Source organism: Tauraco erythrolophus, chromosome 17 (assembly GCF_009769465.1).
Source record: "Tauraco erythrolophus isolate bTauEry1 chromosome 17, bTauEry1.pri, whole genome shotgun sequence".
In the NCBI taxonomy this organism is placed as follows: domain Eukaryota; kingdom Metazoa; phylum Chordata; class Aves; order Musophagiformes; family Musophagidae; genus Tauraco; species Tauraco erythrolophus.
This window is the reverse complement of record NC_141481.1, coordinates 18,968,313-18,980,692: the sequence shown is the minus strand read 5'-3', so window position 1 is coordinate 18,980,692 and position 12,380 is coordinate 18,968,313. Positions and strand designations below refer to the sequence as shown.

The following is a 12,380-nucleotide window of genomic DNA, read 5'->3' as shown; positions in this document are numbered from 1 at the left end:
GGACTTATATTGCACCTAAAAAAAATAAAAGGCTTGTCGACACTTTTCTCCAGCTGTTACATTAGATCTCTGCAGTATAGTCACTGATATCCTGGATCTTACATGTGTCTGTTCCCAAACTGCAATACACTCCATGTAGTAGCAAATGTCCTTGTGGTAATTAAGTAGGTGAAACGGAACAAGAACTGTGCACTGAAGTAAACACAGAGATAACCTACAGAAGATGGAAAAAACCCCTCTGGTTCTGGATACCTTTCTCACAAAACAGTGATTCTGTCTTTGATGTCTGATGCCTTATTCTCAGAACAACTTTAAAAGACCAGCCTGGGAATTAAAATTTGCAACTCTACTGAATATCAAAACCCATGGACGCCATAAAACTACTGGTTTTATAGAATGCAGAATAATGCCCTCCCTTGCAGGCTATAAACCATCTGTGCTGAGTCACCTTATCACCTCTTTCCTCCCTCTTCCTCCTTTCTTGGCTACTCAGATCCCTTCATTCCACTGGTGCCCACTATCCTTTTTTTTCAGATATGGTCTAATTTTCCACTAGTCTAGTTTCAACTAATTCTGCTCGTGAACATCGTCCTACCTGTGTTCTTAGATCCTTACAGCTAGAACAAAATACCACCATAGTACAGGAGTTATTGGAAAAGTAATAAAACGTGGAAAGTATTACCATGCTCCCGCACCTGGCCATGCTGTACAGCACCTTCCATGTGAGGAATAACTAAAGCAGTACTAACCATTCTGGAAAAGAGAGATTTAGAAGAGATTGTAACAGAGGGGCATAAATCCCTTGAGTGGCTTGAAGAAGGGAATAGGGAATAACTGTTTAGTTTATTCCAACATAAAACCGGGGACATTAAATGAACACAGAGACAAAGAGAAATAGGTTCTTTGTGCTATGTGAGTTAAGCTGGAACCTCACCACAGAGCACTGCGAGTTGGAAAAGTGCATATGGGTTCAAAAAGCTAGTGAATGAATTAACGCAATAAAAATCCATGGCAGGATACTAAACACAAAGGTTAAGTCAAAAAGTCCCTGCCAGACAAATTTCTAAGGGCTGGATGAGTGTTTCAGAGAAACACCTTTGCCTGTTTACTCTTACATGTTCCCTGGCACCCACTACTGGTCACAGTCAGAGTTGGGTCAAGTGCACTAGTTACGGGTCTGACCTGCTATGAAAGTTGACATCAAATTCACGGGGAAGACAGACGACCATGGATAATACTGACAAGAAAGTAAGACACTTCTACAAGAGCTTTTCAAAAGTTCAGTAAAACAGTTTCATCCATTGAACAGGCTACAGGAAAAAAGGGTGAATGATCAACAGGTAGAGACTGTTCAAACCCAATACTAGTCTAAATGACTATGCTGGGGAAGACAAATCATCTAGTAGATCTGTATCATTCTGATAGCTTAAGCATCCATCTACAAAATCTTGATGGTACCAAGATGACAGAATGACAAATACAGAATGACAGTGAGATCAATGGCTCAGTCACAATAGCTTTTATTGTTCCATTGCTGATACAGCATGTTTCAGAGTTAGAAAAGGAGTATGAAGAGTATCACAGATGAAGAACAAAATAAAAGACAGAGACTCTGAGTAAGGACCAGACGGTCCAGGCCTAGGCTTCTGCAACGGAAGAGGTCCTGGTGAATGCTCATAACAAACAAGTGATCAAGAAAAGAAAGGTGAACTTCAATTTATGTTCACGAAATCTTGCACTGCATAAGGTGTCTCAACAGTTTAAGATATTGCAGGCAAAAATGGGACCAAAATTACTGCTGCCAGTGTTAACTAGCACTGGAGAAGTCAAAGGGTTATAGTCACTGACTCATGATCTTAACAGCCAGATCAAACTCTAATGTCATGACATTTCCCTTTGTCTTCTAAACCACCAGGAGAAGAGGACAAGACAGAACAGTAAGGCTTGACAACAGCGCAAGGCTCATTAGGAACCGTATATGACCGGGGGCAGTTTAGCAGAACTAGCTGGAATTTTGATTGATTCAGTTTTGGATCTCCTCACAGACTTACAAGAGCGTGTCCCCTAGAAAAGATATCCTCATTCAAGCAACAGTAGGTGCTCATAAAGATTCTAAGAAGGTAGAAGATTTGATGGGAATCAAGTCAAAGACTGTCCCACACCATCTCGAGCAGAAAATTTTGCAGGATCTTTGCTAGGACACTGGACTGTTGGGCTGGAGTGGTATGAGGCAAGATTCCAGTGCTTGAAAATACAGCCTTCCTCCAAGAAGTAAAATACCTCCTGTATGGAATAGTAAAGGGGCACTTTTATGCTGCAAAATGCACACAGACCTATGGAGATGCTAGTCAAAAAATGAAAGAGGAAAAAAATAAGGGGAGGGTTGAGAGGGGGAGATCCTTCTCACATAAGGTACTTAATTTGTGGAGGAAGAAACAAGTAAGAGTATGAAAAAGTTCCTCTGTGTGGAAAATACGGAAAAAGCTTTGGTTTGGAGTGACAGGGAGCACAGGTACTCATTACATGAATAACTGCATGGTAATAATCACTGACAGTGGCCTAAACCTTCAGGAGTACCTAAATCAAAAAGACCTCCCTCTAATCTCTGCCTAAGCAAATAAAGAAAAAAAAAAATACAATCCAGTATAGCCTTCCTTGTAGTCTTATTAGGAAACCAAAATTTGGAGGACCTTTTAGGCTTTAAAAAATCGCATAAATTATTGAGTGCGTGGAAAAAAAAATAATCTTCAAAATAGACAGATAGCTGTATTAGTTCTTCTGCACAGTTTCACTCCACCATGGAAACCAGTGTCTCCTACTCCCATGTCACGTTTCAGAAACACATTTATAGAGAGTTCTGAAGCCCCTACCTGTTGATCCACTGTTCTTAACCCTGCTTGTGTAAAAGGTCTTTCATCTCCCTCCCTATCAGCAGTTGTTGGCCTCTTTAGCTCTTCCTCGTATCTCAAGGAGCTGGAATTTTCCATTTCTCCATGATATGTCTCATCACAGTGGTATATAGCTTCCAGAATATCATCATCAGTAGTGAACAATATGGTATCCCCAAAGTGCTCTGGAGCTGAAGGCAACATACAGAATTAAATAGAGAAATCATACAAAAGAATACACAGAGCGATAAAAACTATTTTTGGTCCTTCTTTACATTTAATTTGCTTTAGTGTTTAAAGATACATGGTAAATTGATACTGACTACTGATATAATTAGTATGTTCATTCTCAAACTTGTACAGCACAGCAGAAAAACCTAGAGAGCCCAGTCAAATTTCAAATGCACATAAAAGAAAATGGGAAAAAAGCTTCTCCATCACCTTTTCCAAAAGACCATATCTGTGAAAACAAGTAAAAATCTGCAACTTTTAAATGTCTAGTGACTATCTGATGTTATTGAAATATGGTCTTGTTACTAAGATGTCGTTAAGAATAGAGATTAGCTCTTTATGCTACTAAAATTGACAACATCATTGAAGAATGTATTGGTGGGTTCTGCATTACATTTTGAAATCAAAAGGACTAAATATTATACAAAGTGCCGGCTTGCTCTGAAGTGGAAAGTGATAACGAACAAGTTGATTGTATTTGTTTGTATTGTACTCCTGTTTCCCAAAGAAAATAAGAAATGATAGCATACCTCCGGACAAGGTTCCTGAAGCTTTTGCAATTTCTCCTTTAAAGATGCATTGTTCATCTAACACCATTATAATGTCTTTCACGCCTCTGAAAGAGTGTATGCGAGATTTATTGTAATTCCAAATCCTAATCATGGCTACTTGACAGGGATTCACGAAGTCAATAAAGATGAAGTGAGGTTTTCCAGGGGTAAACGGTGCTAGCCAGAGATGCATATCGTCCTGCGTCCGATTTACTCCATCAAGTACATTGGTTATTATTCTGGGATCGTTGCCATAAGCTGGTAAAATATTTATATCAGGTGGTTCAGCTGTTATTTTTGAAATCTGAACAGGCTCTCCTTTAGAACTGAAGACTTCAATTCCATTAAGACCAACATAATGTCTGTCTCCCCATGTTGTCTGAATGTCTATCACTAAGTGCTGCCCATAAGGTAAAACAGGGATTTTGAAATCATTTCCATCATATGCTTCCACAGAATTTTCTTCTTCTTGCCTTTTTGGTAGTGTTTGTAGTCCGTCTTTTCTCATTTGGTGATGTTCTCCAGGCCGGTTGATTTTCTGTTGATGGAGAAACTCATCAAAGATATCTCCTTGAAAATCCATGTTAGAGATTCGGCCACGATGGGAATAATTAAACTTTACCAAGGAGTTCCAGGACTCCTGCAGAGTGTGTTCTTGTTCATTGTGCCACTTTGCTCTAGAGGTTGCCATGTCCTTGATAGAAAAGTCTTCATCTGAAAACAACATTACATAGGCATTTAATGCATCAACAGGATTTAAAGCAAACCACTACAACACAGACCTTCCAGAACTATGCTGGTCATATTGGTGTTCCTTTACTGTGAAATACTGCTACAGTAGCACTTTTATATTACCTCCCTGTTATGAAGGCTACATGTCCCAATTTCCCTTCCCCATTTAGACATAACAAAATCACTTTTAAATACTGAAGAGCAGAGCACGTGCCAAGATACAAAAGCACAACTAAGTTTGAGATTGCGAATTCTTGACTCGACACTTACAGAAATTGGGATTTTGCCCGGTGATACTTATCGTGTGGCTGTCACAATAGTTTAAATCATCTGTCTGCATTTCTGCAGAAGATCTTATACAGTTGGAAATGGCTGAACTGGTTAAGTTTCTAAAGGAGTACAGAGAAAAGCTAGTGCTTCCCATCAAAATCAGACACATGTATATACAGAAAAGTGATGAGAAAAGAAGTAGGTTCAGCATATAAGGAAGATGAGGTGAGTGTTGCATCCTATGCAGGTAATGTCCAAATATTTTTCTAATTTTTTAGGCAGTCTGAGGTGTAGAAGGGGATAATGACAAAATATCTAACAGGAATGCAGTGGGGGTAACACATTAGAGAGGCACAGCGGGAGCAAAGCACGTTCTCCTTGTGACTGCACTGGGGAGCTGCTTAATTTCCATCTCAAAACAATTAAGAGCAGATAATAACAAAGATTTTCAATAATGCAGTCCTTATGTATTTTCTTCAAATAAATGAAGAAAAGCAAGTGGAGTACTAAACAATTACAGGCCCATGGGCTACATCTTACCTCTGTACAATGTCCTTGAGTGGATACTAAAACAAATGGCTATCAAGAATAAATGCCAATTGCAGTAAAATGAAAATAATGTTTTCCCAAAAGACTGCTCAAGACTAACTTTTAACTTTGTTTTTGGAAACACTGGGAAAAAGGCAATGTTTCTAATTTACCTATGGCCAATAATCATTTACATTGGGGATAACTGAGATAAAAATAAGAATTTTAAAGCAGATGGGAAACTACCTGAAAGAGAGTTGTCTTCCAGAATGAAAGGCTGGAGACCAACCTGGCCATTCCTTCTTACCCCACAAGAGGAACACAGATAGTAAGCAAAGGTACATATTTCAGAGAACATCAGTCATTTACAAGTCACTTTGCTGTACAAATCATTGTCATATGGATACTCATAGGATGGGTGATCCCAAGCAGTATTCCCCAGAGCCTCACAATTTATGTGGAGAAGATATTGTATTTATATTTACCACTTTAAAATGTCAAAGCTTGAAAATTTCAGGATTAGCATGTACAGAAGAGCATCTGACATTCATTAACATTCCTTGTGTTGGAGATTTTTCCCTGTTCTTTTTCCTCTTTACCTTTTTTTCTTTAATGTTAAATACCCCAAGCAGTACAGAGATTACAACTCCAAAGCACTTTCACAGCAGGTCAATAGGAGTGATTTTCAATGGGAGATTAACAGGTTTGTTAGCTACATTAAGGAGTGACAACAGGAGAAGTGGAGCTCTGAAAGGAGAGCTGAGAATAGCCCAAAAGCAGAGGTCAACGGCTGAAGGCTCACAGAGTCTGGCATTTCTTTTAGAATCTAAAACTTATTATTTTTAGTGGAGCCATGTGAACAATAAACTCTGCATGTAGATAAAGAAGATCCCATTTGCAGAAGTTACAGGTGCATTCCCAGTCTTCTGCATGCCTGAGAGGATTGTATGACGGATGCTACCGCAGAGTCCAGAAGCAACGACACCTCAAACATGCATCTCCCCTGTCGGTTTAGGAGGGGTGTCTTGAATCATCAAGTCCCTTGTCCTGCTTCTGATGGCAACACACATCATATAATTCCTCTCAAAACTTTAGTAAACTGTATTTTGGGGCAACACCAGCTTGAAAAAACCACCTTTCTTCCCCTCTATTGTGTTAATTTTTACTCCCCGCAGTTATAAATAGCAATCATATTTCCGTGCTGCAATCACATGCTTCATTTCCCAAATCATCCTGAAAGCTCTCTTCTGTATCTGTTCCACTTTGTAATCAGCTTTCCTGAAAACGATCAGAACTGCAGTTTTCCAACTGACGTCTCACGAGTACCTCTGTTGAGACATTAACATTTCCCCAACAGAAATGCCTCTGCTGATCTGTCCTTGGAGCACATTGCTGTAATCACGCCTGCCTCACACACACCAGCATTTCAGAGTCAATCTGTCATCTGAACCAACATCCTTCTCTTCCGCGATCATTTGCAATTGATGGTTCCTCAGCTTACAACTTAATTTTTTGTTATTAGTCCCCAAATGACCTTGCCAGCAGTACTATTGAATTGCATTCTGTTGCTATTACTCCAGTACTCAAGTTCATCTTTTTGTGCAGTTCTTCAATCTTCTTAACTCATAATACCCCAAATTATACGCTATTTGCAAATTTTATCAGTGTACTTCCATCGTTTCCTTTGCACATTAAACCAGTTATCAAAGAAAAATTCCATGTTTTTATAGCAGCATTAACTCGAGCCAAGTATGCATGCACACGCTACTTCCAATTTCTGTTATTCTTGTTATTCTTCACTTAACGACCAACGATGTGCTGTGACATGGCATAGGAGGCTGTGCAGCCTCCCCTTTGTCACATACTGCTATTGGGAAACCGCAGTTCCCCCAGCCCCATACCAATTAAAATCCAGCACTCTTGGGGAAACACTTAAAACTGTTTCCCTGTTGTTAATGCTCACTCAGCTCCACTTCGTCGGCAGCTTTACCCTGCACAGTACAGTACAGAGAGAACAAAAGCTGGTGGATGACATGCCATTTTCCCAGGGACAAACACATATTGGGAGTTTTAAGTATCAGATGACAAAACTTGCTCTGAGCAAAGTTAGAGGACGTTATAATTAGAATCATAATAACCCTCATCTTACAGTTTACATTAAAACTTCTAAATTGTTACCATTTTTACAATTGAATATAAATTACTAGGGTGGGATTTATTTACAGTTTCCATAACGTTGACAAGTCTTTAATCTAGCAGAGAGACTGTAAAACGTGTGAAGCAAATGGGCTGTGGTGAGTGGGTGGGTGAAGGGAAGGTGGCAGTGATTCCAGTTACTTCCTTACTTTTTTCTTCTTTGAGGTATAATTTCCGATATACTTACAAAATTGCTGTTTTCTCCACAGAGGGGCAGAGAAGGAAAAATTCAGACATTCTAAGTTTAGAAAGAACCATTTTCCTCACCTTTGTCTGAAAAATCCATACAGTACCTGCTGTAGAATTTGAACTGGCATTCCTGCATTTAGGCATACTTCCTGTCCTTTACAACCATAAATTTAATGTAAACACCCAAATATAACATATAGCAAGCCACACTTCCACGCATATTGTTCTGATGGTTAGTTATACTAAATCACCCCAGAAATTTCAATTTGTATTTTTGTAACCTCTTCTTCCAGTTCTCAGGGTCATCTTGTCCTTGTTCTGCCAGACTCTGCATTTGAGACAAGTTAGTGAATGCTGAAGAATTACAGAATGCCAAATAAAGGGTATGGAGGGTCCAAAAAAAGAGTCAGAGTGACACATGGCTTGAAATCAAAAAGGGGGGATTAAATACATCTCATGTTATTTAGACTTGTTAAGTACAAAAATATTAACCCCACACTCAGAAAATGTCTTAGCCATAAATTGCTGGAGGTTGGGAGAGAGCAGGAACTTCAGAACTTGCCTAACTCTCCCACTCTTTCCTGGGGACACACTGTTAGTGACTGCCAGAGGCAGAACACAACTACTCAAATCTGCATTCCCCACCTCCAACAGGATCCAGGTGAACTAAAAAAAGTTTGGAGAAGGATGACAAGGATAATCAAAAGTATGGACCAGGTAACAACTAAATTTACTAGAAAGCTCTTCATAAATGAGCAGAGACGTCTGAGGGAGAGGTTTCAAAGAAGTATGTAACGTCAGAAGCAGAGAAGGGAAAATAAGGGCAGTTTTCCATTCACTCTGAATAAATATATTCAGCGTATATTCTCCCTGAGAAAGACACAAACCTACTACACAAATAAACTCTGCAAATTTACTCACTACCTTCAGGCCACCCGCTTCTTTATCTTTTTGCAGATTTTCATTGATATTAGCAAACATTTGCTGTCTGCAGGACTTCTCCATTTTCAGAATACAATTTACTAAAATTTAGTCTTCAATCTTCTCCAAATAAATTTAAACCCACTAACTCAGAATGTAAATTTTTCAGAAAAGGAGCATTTCACGTCAGGTGTAGGAAAAGGAGAGAGACTCTGAGCATTGTCCTAGTATCAATGAGAAAAAATTAATACTGCAAACAGCACAAACAAAATCCTGCTGTTTATACCTCCAGGAATTTCAGGAGGTCCCCTTCCAACCTAAATGATTCTGTGTTTCTGCAAAATGGGGAACATGTCAGCACTTGCACTAAGGTTGCTATTGTGAGTTCTTACCTTTAAAAGCGGAGTCACCTTCTCCAAGACTTATAGTGTTTAATCCCTCCTTTTTTACACATCTGACACTTCTCCTTCCACATGTAGGGTACGGTAAGCTGCAGCAATTTTTGCTGGAAAGTTGCTCCAAAATGTCCAAGCCTGCACCATCATCCTTTCTGGTTAACATCTGTGATCTCTCATCTTCATTTGCATTTCTACTGCTGGATCTTCGCAGCTCGTTTCTCTGACATTTGACATTCTCATTAGTCAGATCTGAAAAGTTTTTCATTATTCCATCTGACTGTGTTTGTAATCTCAAGCCTAAACAATGTTCTGTAGCAAGCCAGGGAGGCTTCTGCTTACTGGAAGTAACTTGATTATTCTCTGTGACTTGGGAAGATGACTGTAACCAAGAAGGAATTGCACTTGTAGAATCAGACAATTTTCTTCCTGTTAACTTTTCCATTTGCTCGCTCAAAGTAAGTTCATCGTCAGACTGAACATGCTCTGTAACTGCTTGTACTGTTGCATTCTCTTTGGCATCTTTTATACAAACTTGCGATGCTGACACTTTCAGATCATCCTCTAACTCAGACAAATTTTTCTTTGTAAAGCTGATTGAGTCCATCTTATGCTCAAGAAGATGTTCTTCTGGCAGAGATTTCCAGTTTAGTGAAGTATTGTCTGACTGTAAGCATTTTAAATGTAGGTCTGCTTTCTTCTGTGTGACTGCAGATGCACTTATTTCTTTCGTTTCATTTGAGGAACACACAGAGATATCTTGCTTGTGATCTGTAAGGTCAATTGTAGTGCTATGGTCAGTGAGAAGCTCTCCGGAGGCTCTCTCCAGTTCACCATTGAATACAAGATTCTCATCAAGGTATAATTTCACCTTCTTTGCTCCAACATCAAGGTCCTACAAAAATAAAAGTATGAAGATTTTTATCAAGCTGTTCGAGCATTAGATATCACTGTTCTGGAACTCTGACATTTGAACATTTAATCGATAATCAGATGAAAACAATTAAAATCCAGTATCAGTAACATGCTTCTGATTACTTTTTGATCAAAAGCTCAAACAACTGAAAAATACTGTGGAATATTTAAGATCTTATTTAAAGAGACTAAAAAACCCTGCCAGACACTACTATGAACCATTTTGGCTGACAAGGCTTAAATGTTTAGAAAAGCTTGAGCGAGGAAGTCTAGATTAAGTATAATTATATTTGATCAGGATATAAATTCCAGAGGCACATTTGCTTCAGCATCTTTAAGATTCACTAGTTTCATGACATGTTCCACAGCAAACGACCATCCAGATCAAAGCCACTAGAGCTAAAAAGAGTCATAAAGCGTTACAGAAATACAAGGCTGCAAAGGACACTAAAAAAAAAAATTATCTGGTCCATCTCTTTCCACAGAAGAAAGCAAAATAACCTATACCATTGTGAAGAAAGCTGTTTTTAACAGTTTTCACATAATCTGCCTTGATAGCCTATTCCAACACTTAACTAGTCTTTTAAATAGAAGGCCTTTATTTCATGCACAACTCTGCCACTCACAACTTTATCTCTATGTTCTCCTTTTCTGTGGCTCTCACTAAAACTAGATTTTTTCATTCCATTGAAGTTGGAACTAATGTTCTTTCTATTCTCTTTATCATTTCCATCTAACCATTTCGCCCTCTCGACAAAAATACCAGTATCTTCAAAGAAAATATAGAAGATGAGACAAAATCTATCTCCTTTCTGCCCTCTAAATTTCGGCAATGTGTCCATCACATGGAGTCTTTGAAGACTCTCTGTTCTTTCATTACTTTCATGGAAACAATGAAGATTTTCATTAAAGTAAGAAGTTTCAGTTTCATCCTTCTTGCTCATCTCCTGAATGTCGGTTCTCCTTGAATACTGATTTAAATTTTTCTCTGCTTCCAGCCTAAACCAGTTACTCCCTCACCTTCAAGCACAAGCGTCTCCAGTTTTTCACTCCTGCATGCACTCTTTACAGCTTACAGGTCTTTATAGCTTCCGTGCTACTGCTTTCCAAACGGTAACATTTATGAGGTGAAAAATGTAATATGGACCCACACAGGGGGGAAAACAGAAGATTAGGTGTAACAAGGGAGCTACAGTTAAGGAAGGGGAGTAGGTGTAGGAATGTGAGATGTATTCCTGATAGAAAAAGATAACCTTCACTAACTGTCGTGGTTTAGCCCCAGCTGGCAGCTAAGCCCCACGCAGCCACTCGCTCACTGCCCCCAGGTGGGATAGGGGAGAGAACCGGAAGGGTAAAAGTGAGAAAACTCGTGGGTTGGGATAAAGACAGTTTAACAGGGAAAGCAAAAGCCGCGCACACAAGCAAAGCAAAACAAGGAATCCATTCACTGCTTCCCATGGGCAGGCAGGTGTTCAGCCATCCCCAGGAAAGCAGGGCTGCATCACGCATAACGGTGACTTGGGAAGACAAATGTCATCACTCCGAACATCCTCGCCTTCCTTCTTCTTCCCCCAGCTTTATATGCTGAGCATGACGTCATATGGTCTGGAATATCCCTTTGGCCAGTCGGGGTCAACTGTCCCAGCTGTGTCCCCTCCCAGCTCCTTGTGCCCCCCAGCCTACTCGCTGGAGGGGTGGGGTGAGGAGCAGCAGTCACTAAAACATCCCTGTGTTATCAACACTGTTTTCAGCACAAATCCAGAACAGCCCCATACCAGCTACTGTGAAGAAAATCAACTCTATCCCAGCCCAAACCAGCACACTAACTTCTCAGAGAACAGCTGTAAACCCAGATTAATTGGCCATTATGTCATGGCTGCCTGTGTTACTCCTAGAGTATCATAAAGCACTATATGTCTGTACTGACGCATTTGGCTATAAAACATGACTTTTTTTCCCTTGAACAAGGACACTGCTAGATTAACTGGGGATCAAAACACTCTAATAATTATATATATTAAAAGCTAACAGCATGGCTTTGCCTGAAATTATGATGGGAAAAATCAAGACCATCAGGATGCCCCAGTAATGTTATTTTTGGATCTTTGTATGTCTGGACTGTTAATGTCTCTCTTAAATGCTAGGGAGATTGGATATTCACAGTTGAATTTGGGATAACCACAACATTTCTACATAATGGCCTTTACTGCTGTTACTCAAACCTTACTCAAACCTTAGTTCTGCGGTTTTACCTGGGAACACATATAAACTGCATGGAAGCACAGAAATACACACACGTATATTTTGAAAAGTATTTGTCAATTTCATCTTTTGAAATTAAAATCAGCCACCTCTTAAGAACAAAATGTTTTTAAATGAATCTCATTCCACCCACCAGATCTGGAGGAAGACAGGTAGACAGAGAAAACATTACCCAATGAGATAGTGGAGCTTATTCTCCCTGAAAGAGGGACAGTCAAGCACAGAAAACGGCCAGTCACTTCAAAATTACTCTTTCAGTCAGTGGGAAATCTCTTTCTCTGAAGTTTTGGAGTGTCTGGGAT

At 39.5% G+C, this 12,380-nt stretch overlaps 1 protein-coding gene across 5 annotated transcripts in view; it reads right to left on the bottom strand.

The window, feature by feature from the left end:
• Positions 1 to 12,380, bottom strand: part of KATNIP (katanin interacting protein) — a 62,536-nt gene that overhangs the window by 23,958 nt on the left and 26,198 nt on the right. For 4 of the 5 annotated variants that reach the window (XM_086622168.1, XM_086622164.1, XM_086622169.1 and 1 more), the window contains 3 exons: positions 8,899 to 9,796; positions 3,650 to 4,384; positions 2,871 to 3,079 (listed from right to left, as the gene is read on the bottom strand). In XM_086622168.1, the coding sequence (XP_086478294.1) occupies positions 2,871 to 3,079; positions 3,650 to 4,384; positions 8,899 to 9,796 (1,842 nt within the window). The remainder of the gene's footprint in view (positions 1 to 2,870; positions 3,080 to 3,649; positions 4,385 to 8,898; positions 9,797 to 12,380) is intronic. The other variant, XM_086622167.1, reaches the window with a different exon arrangement.